This window comes from Hyperolius riggenbachi, chromosome 3 (assembly GCF_040937935.1).
Source record: "Hyperolius riggenbachi isolate aHypRig1 chromosome 3, aHypRig1.pri, whole genome shotgun sequence".
NCBI classification, from domain to species: domain Eukaryota; kingdom Metazoa; phylum Chordata; class Amphibia; order Anura; family Hyperoliidae; genus Hyperolius; species Hyperolius riggenbachi.
The window spans coordinates 232,513,619-232,535,028 of NC_090648.1; the positions used below are offsets into that span (position 1 = coordinate 232,513,619).

The following is a 21,410-nucleotide window of genomic DNA, read 5'->3' on the forward strand; positions in this document are numbered from 1 at the left end:
AAAATACATCACTTTTCACAACAAATGGGCAAACATCACAGTTGCCACATCTGTTCATTCCCTTTTTCCATTTTCTTTTTCCTCTATTTTTGCATTTGTAACCAAAATCACTTGTCACCAATATGTCATTTAAGTTTCTACAGCGTTTTGCCGCCATATGTGGGTAATCACCCACTATATCTTTTAACAGTGAGTCCCTGCACAACAAATGCCAGTGTCTAGCCAGGATCTTTCTTACTTCCTGATAATGGGATCCATAGGTGGTAACCATGCGTGTGCAACCTGGGGGGTAACATCCCTTTTCTTTCTTATCGCGATTATAATTAATCGCCAAAAGTTCTCTTCTGTTCTTTAAAGATGCCTTCTCATAGGCCTCCTCAATTTTATTTTCAGGGTAGCCACGAGCCCTCAATCTAATCCTCAGTTCGTTGGCTTCAGCCTCAAAATCTGCTCGTTTGGTGCAGTTTCTGCGACACCGCAAAAACTGTCCTGTAGGGACTGCCCATTTTTGGGAGGGTAGATGAAAGCTCGTGGCTGCAAGCAAGGTATTTCCAGCTGTTTCCTTGCGGTAAGTTTTTGTACCTAATTTACTTCCATCTTTATAGATCTTTAGGTCTAGGAAGGAAATTTCTTTCATATCATAGGCAAAGGTTAGAAATATATTGCTATTATTTTTATTTAACTCATTCACAAAGCGATGGAGTTCAGATTCGGTACCCCGCCATAGGACCAATATGTCGTCCACATATCTAAGCCATAGTGCTACATACTTTCGAAATTCAGGCATATGTCTCACTGTTGTCTCCTCCCAGTAACCCAGGTGGAGGCAGGCGTAGGCCGGGGAGCAAGCCGCTCCCATGGTAACCCCCCGTTTTTGTCGATAAAGTTCTCCCTTAAATTCAAAAAAATTATTAGCCAAGATCAATTTCATAAGGTCAGTTACAAATTCACAATGATCACTATGTGTCCCAAATTTCCTTTCGAGAAAGAAATTTATTGCCTCCAGGCCTTTCTTATTAGGAATGGACGTGAAGAGAGACTCCACATCTAGTCCCACCAAAATCCAATCGTCTTCAATATGTACATCCTCCAGAGCGGCCAAAACGCTCTTTGTATCCATTACAAATGAAGGCAACCTCTGCACCATATCCTTCACCTTTAAATCCACATATTGTGAAATTTTCTCAAGGGGACCTTTGTTACCCGAAACTATCGGACGTCCAGGAGGTAACTTTAAATTTTTATGGGTTTTCGGTAGAATGTAGAAGGTGGGAATAGTGTAGTCATCAACCAAAAGGAACTTCATTTCATTCTCTGTTAGGACTCCCTCAAGGTAGCCCCACATGAGTTTAGTATTAATTTTATCTATTAGATCCTTAAACGGATTATCAATAATCCTTTCATATGTCACTTTATCGCCTAAAAGGCGCCTGACTTCTTTTTCATATAGTTCTCTTTTCATTATGACCACGTTCCCACCCTTATCACTTCTTTTTATCTCTATTTTTGGATTATTTTGTAATTGTTTTAGGGCTTCTCTCTCTTTTTCACTTAAATTATCAACATCTCTTTTCTTCCAATTCATCTTTTTTAGATCTTCAGTAACCAAATTTAGGAACATAGCAGTATATTTATTACTATTCAGTGGGGGAATATATGTGGATTTTGGTTTCAGCCTAGTGTGCAGAGAATTCCGATCAAAATCATTTTCAACTTCATCAAAAAGTGCATCCAGATCAACATCGTCCACGTCAGTGGGCGAAGTTGCCTGACTGTCATCTATAGGAGCATCAGACGCTCTAGAAGTGTACATTCTCCTAAGGAGTGCTCTCCTCAGGAACATTTGTACATCTTTGTAACACTCAAATTCACAACCACCTTGCCTGGGGCAAAAACTCAATCCCCTTCTCAATAAGGATAACTGGGCGTCATCAATTACCTCATCCGATAAATTTATCACATCTAGCTCCTCAGAGCTAGTATCTAGTCCACTGGTGGGGGACCCGTCTTCCCTCTCATCGCTCTTGTTTCTACACCTTTTCCTCTTTCCTCGTTTTCCTCTCCTCCTTGTCCTTTCCCTAAAAAAGGTTCCTCATTTTTCCTTTTATTTCTTCTATATCTATTTTTACTCCTACCTCTATTCTGATTTTTACTTTTTAGGATGCCCCTCCGTTGCACACCATCTGTACCTGACGACTCGGCACCCGATTCCTCAGTAGAGTAATAGGGTTTCTCTGTGTAATTTATATGATACGATATGTGCAATAAATGTTTCTTATATTGATTAAGAGGCTCCCTTTACAATCTATAATTTGTTAACTACATTTTAGGTGAGACTCTAATTTATAAAAATTGTGGTAGATATCCCACTTAATAGTATTTTGAAAAAAATGCACCTTTATTTCCAACTAAAATATTGGCGGCAAACATTGTGATAGGGACATAATTTAAATGGTTTTATAACCGGGATAAATAGGCATATACATTTAATGGGTTTTAATTACAGTAGCATGCATTATTTAAAAACTATAAAGGCCGAAAACTGAAAAATAATACATTTTTTCCCACATTTTTTCCTATTTTCCCATTAAAACACATTTAGAATAAAATTATTCTTGGCATAATGTCCCACCTAAAGAAAGCCTAATTGGTGGCGAAAAAAACAAGATATAGTTCATTTCATTGCGATAAGTAAAGATAAAATTATAGACGAATGAATGGAAGGAGCGCTGAAAGGTGAAAATTGCTCTGGTGGTCAGGGGGTAAAACCCCTCAGTTGGGAAGTGGTTAATTATCTCATATTATACTTTTTTTAAACATCCTGATACAGGAAGATAAACTGCTTTCACTGCTGAGGAGACAGGAAGAAGCAAGAGATCTCTTATTTCAACTCTTACAAAGCTGTAACCATGAAGAATTGCAAGAGCCCTCCTCAACCTTGCTTCACAAGTCTGAGGAACATACACTTCCAATAAAAGAAAGTAAGGCATATGGTTTACCCCTATAAAGAAGAGAATTGTTGGCATTGAATGTTCAGCAGGTAGCCACATGATGACAAATACACATACATGTACCATTAGCAAAACGCTGCTAAAGGATGAGCACAGCTATGTGTGAATACCATCGAATAATTCAGTGCAGAATAAAGCATTCTCCATCAGTTTTAGTTTTGCATCATTTCCTTGTGCATTCTGTGTACTGGAATTTAGAAATGGGTTATGGTCTTAAGGTCCCAGAGTTCTTTGTAGTTACATGACCCTTTAGCGGGTTACTGTATAAGTATCTGGCAGTAAAGCTGCATGGTAGGCAGGATTACTGTCTCACTAGCACTTGCTGCTGTCATAAATGGTATTCTACTAATTATGGAGTCAGCTACTAATTATTGTTTTGTGACTTTGGTTCAGTTTTCAGTGTTGGGATAGAATTTTGTAGACAAACATGGATTATGTAACATGTGCGAATTGTTTTGACCTGCACAAATTTAGTTGCTAGCACTTTGCCTGTCCCAATACAACTTGCAACATTTACTTTAAGAAACAATACTATTTGCCCAGTGGGTTAGGTAAGTCAGAATGTTTTGTGACCTAATGTTAGGGATAGTTAGGGCTGGTATAAAGAATACAATTAGACGCTCTGTACTGATTAAAGTTAGTGTTAAAGTGAACCTCCAGACCAAAAATTGACTCAGCAGCACTGGAAAGGCCTGGTGTTTCTTTAACTGTTTCACAGCATCAGAACTTTTTTCTCTTATACAAGCCTCATTTTTAGCTGCACAGAAAAAAACTGCCCGGGCATTTTTCCCCTAATGCTGTGCAAAGCATGATGGGATTTCTGATGTTGTTATTCTCGTTCTGCTGTTTTGGTGCAATTTTTTTTTTTTTACATTTTGAATTTGACATTTGAAGCCTAGCGTGTGCAGCTGGGAGGGGTGATCAGGACACAGGACAGTTGGAACTGTGTCTCCTGCTCCCTGTCACCTCCTTTCAACCAAAAAGATGGCTGCCCTCATGACAAAGATGGCAGCCCCCATGAATCACATGGCATTATGGATTGATAAACTATGAGCAATGAACTGCCCATTGATGTGGTAATACTTACCTACCATGCTGGACACCACTTACTCGTATTCCACCCTGTTGTCCTTCTCTCCTTTTCATTGTACAGCACTTACTGCTTGGCTATAGCCAAACAGTGGGCCTTTCCAACACTCATTCCTGGAAATGTCCAATAAACATTTAAGCAATGGTCAGTAAAGTGACACTGACTGAGCATATGTGTGAGCCTTTAATCTTATTTAAGCGATAAGGCTATTGTTAGACTTTTCTTGAAGGTTAGTGTTGTGTGAGTTTTGTGGTTTAACCTTAATTTTTAGTTCTTTGCTGTTTTGTTTCTGCCTGTGTCATAACTGTTGTGAATTGTTCCATAGTAGAGTATGGAGCAATTAGAAAACCTGCTAAGCCTAGGTATTGATTACCTGACCAGTATGGTAAGGAACATTTTTAAATGTGCCTGTGTTGTTGATGTTAACTGGAAGGGCTGACTTATTTAGCTTAGTTCACTGTAGAGTGTAATAGTTGATTAATAATTTCAGGTATGCACCAGTAATATTTAAAAACATGCTACAAACAATTTATACCTCAAATTGTTCATACAGATTGTTCTGTTCCTGTAGGCTCAGGAGGTAAAACTGCAAGAAATCCACTAAGAGACCTCTTCCTCCTCGCCATGATGGTGACAAAGACATGCCTGCAGGAGGATTGTGGGGCGGTGACATGGGGAGACTGCGCTGTCAGATTACTTGTACAGGTGCAGCTCAAGCAGGAACTGGAGCTCAAAGAACTTATTCAAGAGTTAGCTGAAGGGGTGAGATATATATATTTTTATAATATGATGATAACTCTGATGATGTTTCATTCAACATACCATAGGAGTAAATAAATAATCGTTGAACTGGTATATTTTTTAAATTCATGTGTGCAATTTGCTATTGTCTGTGCTCTATTATCGATGCAATAGGCATTAAATTGGAACTATAGTCTGGCATAACATACAGTAAAAACATGTCTGTCAACTCCTCATTGCCCATACAGTCATCCTACCTTCCCTTGGCCAAAAGTAATGGCATCTGTGTATAAAACAAGACTCCAGAAAAAAAAGGTATGGTTAAGGTGGCAACACAGCATACAATTTTTATATTTATTTTCAATTCAAGAATTACAATCATTGTTTTCTAAATGATTGTAACATTGAAAAAAATCTGACCAATGTGCCACACGTGTTCATTTCCCAATTATGAAAATAAATGAGTGAATATGACACTCAACCCTACACCCAGGGTGTAAAATTGCTGTCAAATTGAATCATTTTATTGTATCACATGCGGCCACCTTCAGACATTTCTATGTGAATCCTGATTAAAGCAAGTTATGCTGTGTAAAATATGGATTCTCTTGTAATTTTAGTAGGTGGCTTAGGAGTTCTTAGCAGAAAACATACCAGGTATTGTTGCAGACAAACAAGTGACAGTGATACCAAAACAATAACATCAGCTGTGAAAAACTGCCATTGTCACTGTACTTATTCACCATTTCATTTCAATATAAGGCGTTCAATTTAGGGTATTGTATTACTGAATAATTATAATTTTGATAAAATGTTCCCTTTAAATTTTATTCAAACTTCTTACACTGTCACATTTTAATCCTCTTGTTGTAAGCTACTAATTCCAACATTGTTACAGCTTCATAACAATGGACACCTTAGTCACCAAGCTATACCACTGGCAGTGATAGAAGGACAAGATCCGGTGTCAAACCTCATACAATTGCTGCAGCCTCTCACGCCTCAAGAGCAGCTCCATTTAAATCAGCTTAATATGATGGTAAGAGTTTGTGTAGCTGCATTTAAAGTTATCCTGTAAGAACTTACTTTATCTTCACAAACACACACATCTGAAAGGCACAACCAGATCTCTATTAGTCAGAATTTGCAAGATCGTTGCACTGCTTCTTCCAAGTCATGGCCCTATAATGGACTAGTAGACTCTTGATAGATGCCTAGCTGGGGGTTAATGGTCACTGGCCAGAGAAGGAGACCCATCTTTACAATACTAGAATTTAAAGATAGTCAATGAGATGAAAATATTTCTAGATTGCGTGCAAATTTTTCTTGATATTGGACCAATCGAAAGCACTTCCTGTTGACTTTGATTGGCTAAGTTACAAGCTGCATACATGTTGCATGATGTGACTTTGATTGGCTAAGTTACAAGCTGCATACATGCTGCATGATGTGACTTTGATTGGCTAAGTTACAAGCTGTATACATGCTGCATGATGTGACTTTGATTGGCTAAGTTACAAGCTACATACATGTTGTATGAAGTGACTTTGATTGGCTAAGTTACAAGCTGCATACATGCTGCATGAAGTATGCATGCATGCATGCAAGCAAACCAGAATTATTTGCATCTCATTAACCCTCTCTACTATCAGCCAACATGATGCACATTCTAATTGTAAGCACAGGAAGGATACCAGAAGCCCTTTCACCCGGTAACATCAAACCACATTTGTGTATTTTTTTTATCCCCAGTGATACTCCTATTTTTAAAAATACTTGAAACACAGAAATGTATTTAAAACGAGCTTATGACTGTGTAAACCATGGAAACATTCATTGTTTTATAATTTCTTTACATATTTAAAGAGTTCTACCACTGGAGTGCTCTTCAGTCATATCCCCATGCCTGGTGACCCCGCCCAATAAGAAAAGGGTTTATGGTGTCATCTGATTTCCCAAAACTCATAAGTTGGACACCTCCTACTTGGCATAAAAAGGATTAACTCAGCATTTATGAACAATGTACTAGATTATTTAAACAGTCAGCATTTTAGATGGCTAGACCACGTGATAGGCATTTGAGAAAGAGTGCTAATACAGAGTTCTTAAAGGTTATGCAGGGTGGTTAGAAAGAAGAGGGGAATACCAAAGAAGAAATGTTTAAGTGATTTGAAAGAGGATCTATGAGATCTGAGAGTCAGAGGAGTGAAGTAATGGACACTTAGCGAAATGGGTTAACACCATGCAAATAGCCAGGGTCCTTCAAGAGTTGTGTAACTTTTGATATGGATACTACTATACTACTATTATGGATACTACTATACTACTATGCACTGTCTTCCAGCTTCCTTCTGGCCAAGGACATTTGAGTACAGAAGAAGATGAACAAACTCAGGGCACAACAGAAGCTGAAATGGAGAATGAGATACAAGCAGACAACATATCTCAAGTATCCATGGTTTCTGAAAATATAGCAGGGAACGTAGTGAAAGGTGGTGCAAGAAATCAGAATAGATATCAGGACATATCACCTAACAATGACCAAAGGAATTGTCTAGATGGACAGGTCTTCAGAGGAAAGCCACAAGAACAAATAGAAAAGGACTATCATCATGGACAAAACATTTCACCTTACAGAAAGAGAGTCATGGATTTTTCTTCACAAACCGAATATAAGAATGGACACACAGACATTTGGGAATGTACAACTGACAGAAACCTAACAGGATACCAAGAGTGCAGGGGAAAGGAAGTGACCTCAGAAGGAACCTCTCTACAAGGCAACATGGAGAAATCGCCCAATGGACCTGGAAGAGCCACTCATCAGATGAGACCCTCAGGGCAGACTAACGAGAGTGAGATGAATGTGAAGAACAGGAGTAGGCATGAACAGGTGACCTATGTTCATTTTAATAGTATTCATGTGTTTGCGTGTAATCATATAATCAGGGCCGGTACTCTCATGAAGCGAGGTGAAACATTTGCATCAGGCGCAGAGATTTCAGGGGCAGCATTTTTGTACTGTGTGTACCTTCCTGAGGAGGAATGGAGTTTGTCACAGACTCACAGGCAGTGTGCTATTGTGTTGAGCTGCAGCATATCATGTGATAACATTAAATGAAGCAGAGTAAATAGTTGGGTGCTGTGTGATCATTCCAAATCGGGAAGGGAGGAGGGGCACATCCTTACAAGTTTGCCTCAGGCAGCAAGGAGTCTAGAACCGGCCCTGCATATAATTTTCTCATAAATAAAAAAGACATGATTAAGATATTGTACTATTTACAAGAGTTGTGTTCCCCAATTGCTTTAGGTTTCTCAAAATGAAATGACCAACTCTGTGTTGGAAGCCACAGAAAGCCTGATAGCTGGCCTGATCACACTAAAGGGGAAAGTGGAACAAGTGTATAGTATGAGAGGCACTGATGGGCAATACTACCAGAGACCTGGAAAGAACATATCTGAAGCAGTAAGTGTCCAATCAGCACAAAGATGGACATGCCGCTCTGCAGAATGAGTTGTGAGAAATATAAGTAACAATTATGTGTATGTTGAAGTTCAGAACAATATTTGGCTACTGAAGTTCTCAAGAGATAAAATCTCTTGCTCACTTTAAAGTTAGCAATAAAGCACACCTGAAGTGGCATGTGACATGATGAGATAAATATGTGTACATGTAGTACTAGCCCTATCAAAAATTGTCTGAAGTTCCTTTCTGTTTTCCAGTACAGCAAGAGTTAAAACTGGAGAAAGAGTGGCTTCTGATAAGGTTTAAGTGCTAGAAAGTTCAAATGGTTATTACTTCTGTTTGTTTTTCCATTTAGAGAGGCAGATTTATCATGGCTGCTTTTTAGAATAAAGTCTCAAAACTAAGCACTTAAGCTAACATAAAATATGAGACTCAGTTCTATGTTTGTTTACCTACTAAAACACATACATTTAATAATCTCCTAAGTTTATTTCCACTTCAGGTTTGCTTTAAGTGAACTTTGGGTTTTGTCAACTGTGCTTTTATCTATCACTTCACAAAGTTGTATTTGAGAATGCTAAAAGTGTAGAAATATCATGAAATTACAAAATTAACATTCACTAAGATACAGCAAATACTTAACACCCCCTTTCTAGGCACAAGTGTTTCTAGACCTGTGCAGCACTCAGTCAGGAGTCCACATGCTCACCACTTCCTCACTCACAGACTGCCATAGCTATAGACTGCAATATTCTTAAGGTGCGTACTCATGTCCAACAAAGCACACAACCAACACGACATGACCAACCGCACTACAACCCGCTGATACGACTTGTGCTTCCACACGTTCCAACCACCTAAACAACCAACTCATTTACATACTGCGCACAAAAGCAGAATGATAGACTGCACGATATGGCTGCATTGAAAACAAGTAGAAGTCATTCAAACAACATGTACACACGTGACCCTCAGCCTAACAGTCGTGTAAGTTGATCCTCCAGGTGGATCGGGCAAACTGCCTGTTATCAGTTGGTCGTCTAGTCGCATACACACACCCAACCATTATCCAACAGTCCAAGTTTAGATGATAGTTGGGCGGTATAGTTGCATGTGTGTATGAGCCTTTAGAGAGTTACAGTCTGTGCCTTCCCCTTGCAGTATGAACAGTGCAATGATGCAATCTGAATAACTATGGCAGTCTCACCCACAGAGCCTGAATTTCAGTCCCTGTAGTCTGTTGCTTATGGTCATGTGATCAACATTGTCAGACTGGATGTTTAGCTGGAGTAGCCTCACTTCATACATAGTGTAACATTTGAGCCCTCTGATTACTTAGCTATTAATATCTGTGTCTGCAGATAGGTTTTAATTTGTTTTAAAGTTTTGTAACAACTGGTCCTATACATTTCTATACATTACTGATTTGGAAACAAAAGTATAAAATTACTAAACCAAAACGTAGCCATCTAAATGGTAAACTTGATTAAATCAGCACAAAATTTAGCAAATTATTATTTAAGTTGTCTTATATTTGCCTTATTTTGTCAACTTTATTCCATGGCTGTTTAAACACATTATACAGGATAAGGCCTGCTGTTAATGTGCATTTTCTTCAAAATCCTTCAGGACGCAGCCTTCACTGCCTCATCACAAAACCAGACACTGGTGACACAAATGGAAAAAAATGTGATACCTTCAGGCAGGGGAAACTGTGACAGTTCCTCTTACAGAGAAAGGCAACCTCAGCCATGTAAAGAAATACAGTGTAGCAGAACATGTGATGGAAAAGGAACTCAAGCAGAAGTTTCCATGGGCCACCTTGTCCCCGAGAAACAGTCAAAAGCTGTGACAATAAAGGAAGAGCAAAAACAGAAGGAGTCTTACAGGTGGGAAATGCAGAGCACTGCTGTCACTAAGGTGCCATCCAACATGTCATGTGATGTGGGAACAAACCCAAACACAAAGACAGACATACATTTACAAGTGAGTGCCCACTGTATGGTATTCTGAAGTAACTTGGTATTCTCACACTCTGTCTCCTACCTAGTTGATCTTCCCATATTATTGGCTTATGAACTGAAATGTCACTTTGCAGCTATAATTTGTACTGACTGAACATAGGATAAGCAACACCAAGCAAGATGCATTCAGCGCTTTAGCACCATGTAACTAGGTTTCCTTCAGGCCACTCTGTGTTAGATGTCATCAAGGTCCAGGCTACTGGTGACTGGCTGGCAGTTTGATGTCACAGCACAAAGGCTTCCTTTTTTCTCTGGCTAGCAGAGACCCATTGCTGTTTGATGCCGTAGTTGGCAATGGAGCAACCAACGCTGATTTAGGACAGTTGGACTTTTGGAAAGATATCAGAGGTGTCCTGCAAAGTGCAAACTCCAGCAGAGTTAGGGTAGGAGCTAGCACTGTGGCAATGCCCTGAAGCCCTCAGTAAAGCTCTTGCATGGGCATTTAGTTTGTACATTATCCCTATGTTTAAGTAGGTTTCTCTAAGGCTCTCTAATTTTGGCCCAGAACCCCATACTGGCAGTTTCAGATGTGCAAACTTCTCCTAGTCTGTCAGTCAATTAGCACTAGGTGTAGCATTAATCCCATCTTTATATTTAATATTACTGTAAGAGTTTCCTTGTCCACTGTAACAAGCAGTGTCTTTGGTGGTAGTTACTGAATGTTAGTTTCTTACATTTTTCTAAAGTAGCTCTCCATCCCTTCAAGGTTGCCTAGACTGTGTTAGGGATTACAATGTAAGCCCCCAAGAGGGACAGCTAGTGACGAGGATATATATCTGTAAAAGTGCTGTGGAAATTTCCTGCAGGAATCTAGCAGAGTGTTTGACTAGTGGCTTGCAGACATTTTCTACTACGCCTGCTCTATTTATACTTGTAATCATGGGTTTCCTGGGTTGTTTATTTTTAGCAGCACATAAAAGTTGCCAATTTGTGGCTCTTCTGGCACTGCACTGTTGTGTGGATACCTGGAAAAAAAGTTTTAATGAGATCCTTAAGATGTTTAGGGAATTCCTGGGTGGGACCATGGTTCAGTGTTTTTGTAGTAGGTTTTGTCTTCCAGACGTGTTTGTTTTGTATGCTGGGTGTCCCATAAGTCAGGACCATGCAATAGATTGTCAAAATGTTAGAAAGCTGAATCCAATATGGCGGATACAAACAGGCCACTCAAAAGTTTGTTAGCAGGCCAGAAGGTAAGGCCCATGCAGTGAAGTGACATAAGAGTTGCGGGAGTTTGTGATTACTCCAAGCTGATTTGTCATCTCTCCATTGTCTGATATTCTGCGTATGTTTACATATGTTATCCTATGATTCTGGCCTGATATTGAGGTCACAGATTATGGAATCTATAGGTATTTCTCATGGATTGTTTTCTGTTTTAAAAATATTTCTGTTTGCTCTACAGAGAGGTTTGTGTATTTATGTAACACCTTGTATTTTCACACAGACTTCATCTGAGCATTTAGCATCCACTGTTTTGGAAGCTGCAGAAAATCTCATTGGAAGTCTAATAACCCTTAAAGAAGAAATCAGCAGAGTCTCTCAGTCCCAGATCACAAGAGAGGGGAAAGGGGCAGCTACAGCAACAGGCACCCAAGGCAAACAGAATGATACTTGGAAAGAAGAAGGGATCAGACCACAGTTGGCACAGCTAGAGGGAGGCAAGGCAAGCTCAGGAAACATTGGGAAGAATAAAAGGTACTACTAATTTCAGAATCATGATGAGATCCTGTGACACCTCCAGAAAACTCACTAACTCCTTGGAATAACAATACAATTTGTTGAACTTTTTAATTGTATAATCTGTGGTGAAATGAAAATCATGCAGATGAATGGACAGCAGAAAAAAAAGTTTAAACATTTCCAAGAAGATCTCTTTAGGGATAAGTTATTGGGGGGGGGGGGGGGGGGGGGGAGGGGGCGTTGGTGGTTGACCTTGGACAGTGACCACAGTCTTGGGATTAACCCTGTAGATTAAGACTATCCTTGCCTAGAAGGTACATACACACATTACATAAATGTCAATCCAAATAGCCTATAACGGTTGCTTCAACCAACCAACCAGCGGGGTTGGTGGTTGACCTTGGACAGTGACCACATTCTTGGGATTAACCCTGTAGATTAAGACTATCCTTGCCAATAAGGTACATACACACATTACATAAATATCAGTCCAAATAGCCGATAACGGTTGCTTCAACCAACAATCATTTGCATATCTAGTGTGTGTACAGTGTATGCCTGATGTCGCTCATGGATCTAAAATGCTGGATGCCCTAGCATGCCCAATTACAATGTTATTTTCACTCTCCCCAGCCGCTCCGTCATGTGCAGATCATTGTCCCTCCACCCCCTCTACAGCTACAGAATACATTGCTAGCCTGAAGGCTAGGGATCCATCTGTACAACATCAGTCCTTAATTTGTGACGGGCGACAATAATAGTATGTATGTAGTTAGCTTTAAACTTCAGAACATGCAAATATGGATTACTCTATTTGTTTATTGCTACCAATTTTTTTTTAATTGAAATGCAGTTTATAACACAATGAAGTAAGACAGAAACCTGTGTAGAGCAAAGGAGCTCCTTTTTGTTTTCTGTTCCAATTGTAAAGCCCAATAAGGCCTGGTGCACACCAAAAACCGCTAGCAGATCCGCAAAATGCTAGCAGATTTTGAAACGCTTTTTCTTATTTTTCTGCAGCGTTTCAGCTAGCGTTTTGCGGTTTTGTGTAGCGTTTTTGGTGTAGTAGATTTCATGTATTGTTACAGTAAAGCTGTTACTGAACAGCTACTGTAACAAAAAACGCCTGGCAAACCGCTCTGAAGTGCCGTTTTTCAGAGCGGTTTGCGTTTTTCCTATACTTAACATTGAGGCAGAAACGCATCCGCAATCCAAAATCTGCTGCAGCCCGGGAGTATGCGTTTCTGCAAAACGCCACCCGCTCTGGTGTGCACCACCCCATTGAAATGCATTACCCTAGCAGATCCGCACCCGCAAGCAGATCGCAAACCGCAGCGGAAACGCTCCGGTGTGCACTAGGCCAAACAGAAAAAAAATGATGGGGTTAAAGAATTTGGGGGATTTTATTGCTGTCCAGTGTCCCCTCTGTCAGATTTGTCCTTCCTTGTCACTTCCTTACCAAGCGTGACTTCCTTACCAAGAGTGACTGACACATCGTTAAATACAATATTAGTTGCAGAGTGGGAAAGAATTTCTGTGTCTGACTGTATTTCCAGTCCTCAGGACTACTAGTTCACTTTCATCTGACTGTGTTTCCTGTCCTACTAGTTTCCATTTTAAAGCCTGAAAGCTCCATGGACAAGATATGGACAGACAGTGAGGAAAATCTCTCCAACAGCAACACAGGCCAGAGATAAAACAACCACAAATTTCTGTTCCCATTGACACTCAGCAAACCTGAAATATTAACTCTTTCAGGACCCCATGGCTCTGGTCCCTTAAAAATATATGTTATGCTCACTGTGATTGGCTCACAGGGATCACAGGGTCAGGAGCAAATGAAATAGGCACCTAAGCGTGTATGCTGTATGGAGTGTGTGTGCTGAGTGAGCAAACTGCAGTGGCAACTTAGCTATGGGACCTCGCGGCTACAGTGATTGAAAACTATGCCCTGGCAGCAATAATAGTCAGTAAACGATGCAAATTTCAATTATATACATTCGCAAAAGGTGAATATTTTTCCAGGACCTGATCCATAAATTACTGCTCTAAAACACAATACTGCAAAACAGAGTAGCATAAATTGAGTGTGTCACCATATTCAATATGCTCTGCAGTGAGTGTATTTCTTATAAATATATATTAAAGTGATTATTTGTGCATCTCTAAACATGTGTTTGTGCATTTATACTCACACAGGTAAATGGCAAGGTGTCCAATGTACATTTTAGCATGACCTTGTGTTATCTTGTGTCACTCTAGGAGCATTAACAATTTAAGATCCGATGTGTGAGCTAATTTGTTGCTTGTTTGTCCACTTTTGTTTCTGTTTTCAAAATAAATCAACTACCAATCATGTTTGACCACTGAAACCACCAATCACATTCTAGCCAGTTGTGTAAAATGACAGTCTGAGAAAGGCTGTGTCTGAGTGATTGCTCAGAAGACACTGATAGTTTGCATAAGAAAAATAATGGTAAATTAGTCTGCTTTTATTTTTTTGCTGAAAATTATGCACTAGTATTGCCACCTACTGTAAATCTGCAAATCTGCTTCAAAGACATTGTCATTGTCTTAAGACTTTTATTTTTGGGGTGTCCCCCTTGCAGCATTTATTATACTGTGCCTGTGTTTGCATCCTCTATAATAAAACCTAACTGTCCCTGCATCTTTCTTCCTGTCCCTGGCTGTGTGTCCCTGGGTTTTTTGTACTGCGCATGTGCGCAGTACAGACAGTCGTTGAGACAGGAGGACGGGCCAGGGCGGACGGGTGCACGTCCGTGCGTGTGGTGGGTGCATGCGAGCACTGACTGGCGGTGGTGGCAGCGGCAATAAGAGACCTAGAGCCAATATTTAAATGGACTTAGGTCAACTAGTATGTAAATAACTCTGCCAAAGGCTCCACACATGAAGATCCTGCACAAACAACATTTTTTACAAAGTATTTATTACGCATGCTCTGGGGTTATATGAGCAAAAAAGATATATTTGATTTTCCTAATTTCTCACCAGGGCTTCTTTATGATCAGTTTTTGTGGACCAAAAAGAAATTTTGGCAGGAAAATTTAAGTTAGACCTTGTAGGGAAATTCAGTATTTAAATTTTCTGCTGCATGATTATGGTGGACCACCATACTTAATTGGTGACACAGGAAAACACCAATACCGTCTGTAAACTTACAGAAATAGGGAATTCATATACATGATATTTTCATACCACAAATAAGGGTAAAACCGATACCGTATATACTGTATACTCAAGTATAAGCCGACCCGAGTAAAAGCTGACCCCACAACCACAACTTTTACCTAAAAAAGGGTGGAAAAAATGTTCGACTTGAGTATAAGCCGAGGCTAAGTTTCAGGCTAGGTTCACAGTGGTCAGTTGCATAACGCGCATATGTTCTGATGACTGTCAACTGCAATGGAGACTGGACATAGACTTTAATACAAAGATTGCAGCAAGTTAGAATAATACAGTCAGTTACCTACAATGCAGTACTGTGAACAGGGCCACAGATGTGTATAGGCAATTAGTTGACATGCACCACCACATGTGCAGAAGATTTCAGAACCATATACTTTACATACCATGCATATGATGTTTAGCTCTGATGCCCACCCACCTCCCCGAGCAGAGCTGCATGTATACATGATACTTTTACATCCCCATCCCCAGTGTGTGTCAGCCTGTAGTGCAACTCTCTTATATACAGCACAGATCATACTCCTTTCTCACCGGTGTGCACATTGGGATCCCTCTAGCCTGTCGCAGAACTCTATGACATCTGCAGTGGGACACATGATGAACATGATGAAAGGCACCACTAGAGGGCATCATAGCAACTGCAACTGACAAGTAAAGAGGAATCCTGGTGGCTCGGATCAGTTAGTGGAAGAAGCACAATTAATTCTCCATATGCTGGGAGGGGGACACTTTTGAAAGACACACTTGCGGCAAACACAGCCTTCAGGTATTCATGCCACTTTGCTCCTCGGGAAGGAGGCTTTTGCACAGCCCACAGCACCCAGAGCCATAAGCTGTTACTGATTTTGTCATCTGTACATGGCAGATGGGCTAGGGGTTGGACACAGGCATCACCATTGTCACCGCTCAGCTACATGGCGGATATTGCAGTGGTTGGCGCATTCAAAAGGGGGTCACTACCAGAACATGACTCGAGTATAAGCCGAGACCCCCACTTTTGGGCCACTTTTTGGTCTCAAAAACTTGGCTTATACTCGAATATATGCAGTATTTAGCAGTCAAACAACATACACATAAAAATTCCAGTATTTATATAGCGCTTTTTTCCTGTTAGACTCAAAGCACTTGCGAGGTAGAAATAATTCAGTAGGTAATAGCAGTGATAGGGAGTCTCACCCAAGAATTCTTTACTGAATAGGTGCTGGCTTATTGGATATACAAAAAGCACCTGCAATTTTACAGTCAAAAGGTAAACCTGTGGTAAAGAGCAATTTGTTTTGTATACAGTCATCATGTTCTGTGAATCTGTGCAATTCATATAATACAGTGAATATAGTTTGTGCACAAAGAGAGGGTACACCAGAAGGCGTGTAGTCTTCCTGAATTGAGAAATGGCAATTTTTTACTTGAACTGTTGCTGTTTTTACTTTTTCCCATTCTGGAGTAAAAAGGTTTAAGTTATACATTAGTAAAGCCCTCTGTAGCAGCTTCTTTTGTGGGGATGTTGTCTGTTAGTCCCCCTGGGGTTTTCAGTTTTTAGTGGAGTTATGGTGGTCTTCCATTGTACTGCTACTTTTTCAATACATGTCTTACATGAACAAATTACGTGCAGATAATATACAGTTCACATTGTAAAAAATAAATAAATATATATCATAGCAATGTACAACCTCCATGGCAGCTTCCGTGTCACCTACAGAGGATTGGCGAGAGCACTCAGCGCATTGTAATTCGGTCTTGGGGCTAAGACAGAATAAATGTGGCAGCTGTGTTATAGCAGGTGATGACAGATGGTGATTAATGTGTTAATTTTAGGTTTAGATGAGAGCACCAAATCAAACATTTAACCTAGACAATGGGCTTAACTGGCAGGTGTTAATGGTGTGTTATCCTCAACATTAGTTATTATGTCAAGTAGGAAAGCAGATTAATGAGACAGCAGAATAACAATTTCTGGCACTGAAAACTATGAGAGGGTATGAAAAAGGGCCTTTAAACAATCAGGGAAACACGAAGTGGGTACAGAAAGCAGAGTAGAGAAATTAATTTGGAAATCATCATCAAAACAGGTTAACAAGGCCAAGACCATAAGTATACGTGAAGAAGAGAAAGGATCCAAGAACAAATTTTGTGGTACTCCAGCTGAGAGTGGGGCAAGGGAAGAAGTTAAGATGCGTTGTGTACACACATCAAACTGTGATTGGCCAATTTTACCACTTCCATGTAACATGAAGGTGAACAGATTTTGAATACTTCAAATTGTGGTAATATTGGCCAGTAAACATGGGTTGTGTGTACCAGGCTTTAGAGCTTGACCGTCCTTCCATTGATGTAAGAGGAAAGCCAGGTTTGTGCCAGATCCCAAATGCATAGAGTAGAGCGAGGTCTGAAGTGACAAAGTGTGGACAAGAGTGTCAAAAACAGAACAGATCTAGAAGAATGAGCATGGAATAGGATAGTTTAGATTTAACATTTGAAGCTTGCTTGTTCTTTAGACATTTATTATTAGTGTGCATCTATTGTTATTTTAGTCTGGAGGAGGAAGCTATGCAGACTTGTGAAGAAGATGGATGTGATGATGTTCCTCATGAACCAATGATCAGAGAAGTGTCGTGGGAATTGCACCCAGAATGCTCACATGGTTGCAACCATGCCAAGCTTTGGGATCCTGAGTTAAACAGTGAGCGTGATGCAGAAAAGGTGATCCGATGGTCAAGTTGTTGAAGTGGGGGCTAAAAGATGTGGGATTATCATGCTGAAAATGTCACACAGTGTAATCTGACTATTCTGCAAAAGTAATCTTCTGCTGTATTATATTTTACCAAACATGGACATAATACAGCTGGGGAACAAAGAAACAAATTACTTTAATTTTCCTTTCAGGAGAACTCTCTGAAGCAGGATTATATGGACCCCTGTGAGATACTGTTTTTTAGTTTAAAAGGAAGTTTATTGAACAAAAATCAACATATAGTCAAGAAGTGTTCAAAGTACATGCTCATGAAACTAGGAAAAAACATACACATTACAGAGAAAAAAAATACTATTAAGTCTTCTAGACTTGACCAATGATGAATTGATGACAGCAAAAAACAAACTCAACTAAATATACCTTAAAATTCAGGAAAACAAAAACAGTTGAATCCAAGAACATATTTTATAGTAAAAGAAACAGCCTTTCATACCTTAGCGGGAGACACATATTATAGATTAAGTGGGTTTAAGGGCCTATATGCAAACTGAAACTTCTCAAGATTAGAAGAAATGGCACGGGCCAGGTGCTCTGTTTCCATAATCAAATCCAGTTGAATGCAATAACCCACTGGGCAGATAATAGGCAACTGCAGAATAACCTTTTAAAGGCCCTAGGTACTTCAGGTGCAGAAGCATATAAAAAAGCCTGAGCTGAAACAGAAACTGAAGTGGCCGTTTAAATACAAACCAAACCTCTGACCAAAAGGTAACGGCAACCCTGCATTCCCAAAAGATATGCAGGAGTCTACCGTGTGCCCCACAGCACCTAAAACAATGAAGAGATGTACTGTTTTTTGTGGAAGTTACACTTCACTCTGTTGCTGCAATACCGACAACCAGAGTTTCAGAGTTGGTTTCCTGGAAGCTTAATGCTGGATTCACAGTGGTCGGTTGCATAACCCATGCATTATAATGAGTGGGAACTCCAATGGAGACTAAACATAGACCTTAATACAAAGCTTGCATGCAGCGAGTTAGAATAACGTGATCAGTTACTATGCAGTATTGTAACTGGTTAATTGCAATTAAATAATTTTCTGCCATGTAGACATACAGGCACAATGTTTCCGGCTTAACAGACCTTTGTTCCCAACAGTTGATAGAAGGGCAGTTAGTACTAAAACATCCCACCTGTATTTCTATAAAACCGTAATAATTTAGTTAAAATACTGCAAATAGTGCAATTACTACACATTTCAAGGATTGGAGCGAACATTATTAGCTATCCTTACTAATTTTCTGCTCTATGGTAGTTTGCCAACTTAAATCTCATGTCTGTGGGATATCCCAAAGCTTTACTGAGAACTGCATTCTATTATTATTTTATCTTATTGAATATATATCTCTTATTACAGGAGACCTCTGTTTTTTTTTTACCAGCATCAAGTAGACTGCAAGAGTAGTGTTATCATCAACAATCAATTGCGCAAAAGGAAATGAGGACTGAAAAATAAAATTAATTGCCTAAACCCTATAATAATACATATAATAATATCATTACTATTTTTGTTATTGGTATTATTATCAGTGACTGGAGTCTCATTCTAATATTTTGTACGGTATACAGATTTGCTTGTTTGGTGCTGAAACCGTATACAGTTTTACACTTAAGCTTATATATTTGGTATGTGCTTTTATTTAGACTTTTGAATCAGGAAGCAAGAAAACAGGTTGTGACAATACAAGAAGATGTGGTGACACAGAATTGCCAGTGGGGTCGCGAAAAGACCTGTCTATGCACAGCTCAGAAAAAGGCACCTCAGTACAACTTGGAGCCCTAAATGCAGAAAGACGTGAGCTGGACTACGAAGGAGGGGAAGGTGATGTTTCAGTGCCAAGAAAGCAGGAGTGTGATGAATATAGCAGCAGTTCACAAGGGGAATGTGGAGAAGATACAGCTGAACCCATGCTGCTGCTTGAAGACCCATCTAATGGTGGCTGCACTGAGTCAGTAAGTGTACTACTAGAGAATAAGCAGCAGTAAAAGCTGATAACTGTAGCTATAGTCACTCCCTACAGCATCAAACCCTGCAATATACTTGTAGAACATTTTGTGTATAATTTTTCAAGCTGTATGAAACAGTATAACTCTTGTGGCATAATAATTGCTCTTGCATGTGAATTAAGCATTTACTCTGAACCAGAGATGAGACAGCTTTTCTTTAGAATACATAACCACAGGTGCTATTCTTTAATACCATTTATTGTGTTGTGTAGGCCAATTGGCCACAATTGAGTTGGCCCATTGCACTTGTTCTTGTAACCACTGTCAGTGGAATGTTCTGACAGTGGACACTGGGCATTGGAGAGCTCTCTGTCAAGTTGAAAGCAATTTACACCATTTTTTTAAAATCAGTTTCAGTTCATTTCACTTGTGCCTTCTTTTCCAAAACACAGGATACTGCTGATCAGCTGGCTTTGTCATTTTTGGAGGCAGCACAGAATCTAATTGGTGGACTGATACCAGGTAAAGAAGAAACAGTGGGGCGAATGGTTGTCATACTGACAGACGGTAGTGCTGAGGATGGTGATATCACACTAGATCAAGGTGAAGAACTCTCTGAAGTCAGTGGGACAATCAGTATTATGGAGGTAAGGATATATATGTAGTATAATGTTTGTATTTCTGTTAGCTCTAATTTTTATTGTGCTTACAAAGTGCAACTGATGCAGCACCTACCAATTCTGTGGAAAAAGAAAGAAGTAATAGTGAAACATGGTAGCTTGTTCCAAAAATGTTTAAAATGCCATGAGGTGTAATGTTATTACTACTGTTATTATTATTCTTGAAGCTGCTGTAGAGAAATAGGGAAGCTGTGATTGAGGTGACCGGTAGTGTTTAGCTGAAGATTCCCCTATTATGCAACTTTCCAGTGACCATGGGAATTATCCCCTGAGCTCCATATAGCAGAGCAGTGTAGCTTTGCCGGATATCTGTTTATCACTGAGGCTGCCGTATACTAGATAGAAACTGCTTTGGTATTGTTGATCTGGTCAGGTATACTTAGTTGTTCAAAATACTCTATAAGCCATCTCAGAGAGGTAGAAAGAGAGAGAGGAATGACCTGTTGGAATTACAAGTGATAAAAACTCAGTGCATCTGAGTCTTTTTCCTGCCCTAAATTGAACAAGGTTTACTTGATAATTAAATTGTTAAACTAACACTTGCAATTAGGGATGCTCATTCGGATTCCGCGGAAATGCAATTTCCACATTTCCGATCGGAAATTGCATTTCCGCATCGGAATGTGGAAATCGGTAATACGAGTGCGGTAGGCGGATTTCCAATCGCGGAAATTTCTGCCGACTTTAACATCGATTTTCTCAAAAACTATAAGGTCGTTTTGAAAACGTTTTTTTTCATCTTGTTCACAAGATTCTGTTAATAATAAACCCTGAAAATTTGGTGTTTCTAGGACTTATGGGGGCCTTTGCTA

General features: G+C 39.6%; 1 protein-coding gene across 1 annotated transcript in view; it reads left to right on the forward strand.

The window, feature by feature from the left end:
* The first annotated feature begins 4,432 nt into the window (after positions 1–4,432).
* LOC137562282 (uncharacterized) overlaps positions 4,433–21,410 on the forward strand; it is a 51,684-nt gene continuing 34,706 nt past the window's right edge. The window contains exons 1-10 of the mRNA XM_068273617.1: positions 4,433–4,463; positions 4,673–4,863; positions 5,741–5,881; positions 7,187–7,735; positions 8,153–8,308; positions 9,938–10,294; positions 11,777–12,027; positions 17,751–17,919; positions 19,616–19,924; positions 20,371–20,565. Coding sequence (XP_068129718.1) covers positions 4,433–4,463; positions 4,673–4,863; positions 5,741–5,881; positions 7,187–7,735; positions 8,153–8,308; positions 9,938–10,294; positions 11,777–12,027; positions 17,751–17,919; positions 19,616–19,924; positions 20,371–20,565 — 2,349 coding nt within the window. The remainder of the gene's footprint in view (positions 4,464–4,672; positions 4,864–5,740; positions 5,882–7,186; positions 7,736–8,152; positions 8,309–9,937; positions 10,295–11,776; positions 12,028–17,750; positions 17,920–19,615; positions 19,925–20,370; positions 20,566–21,410) is intronic.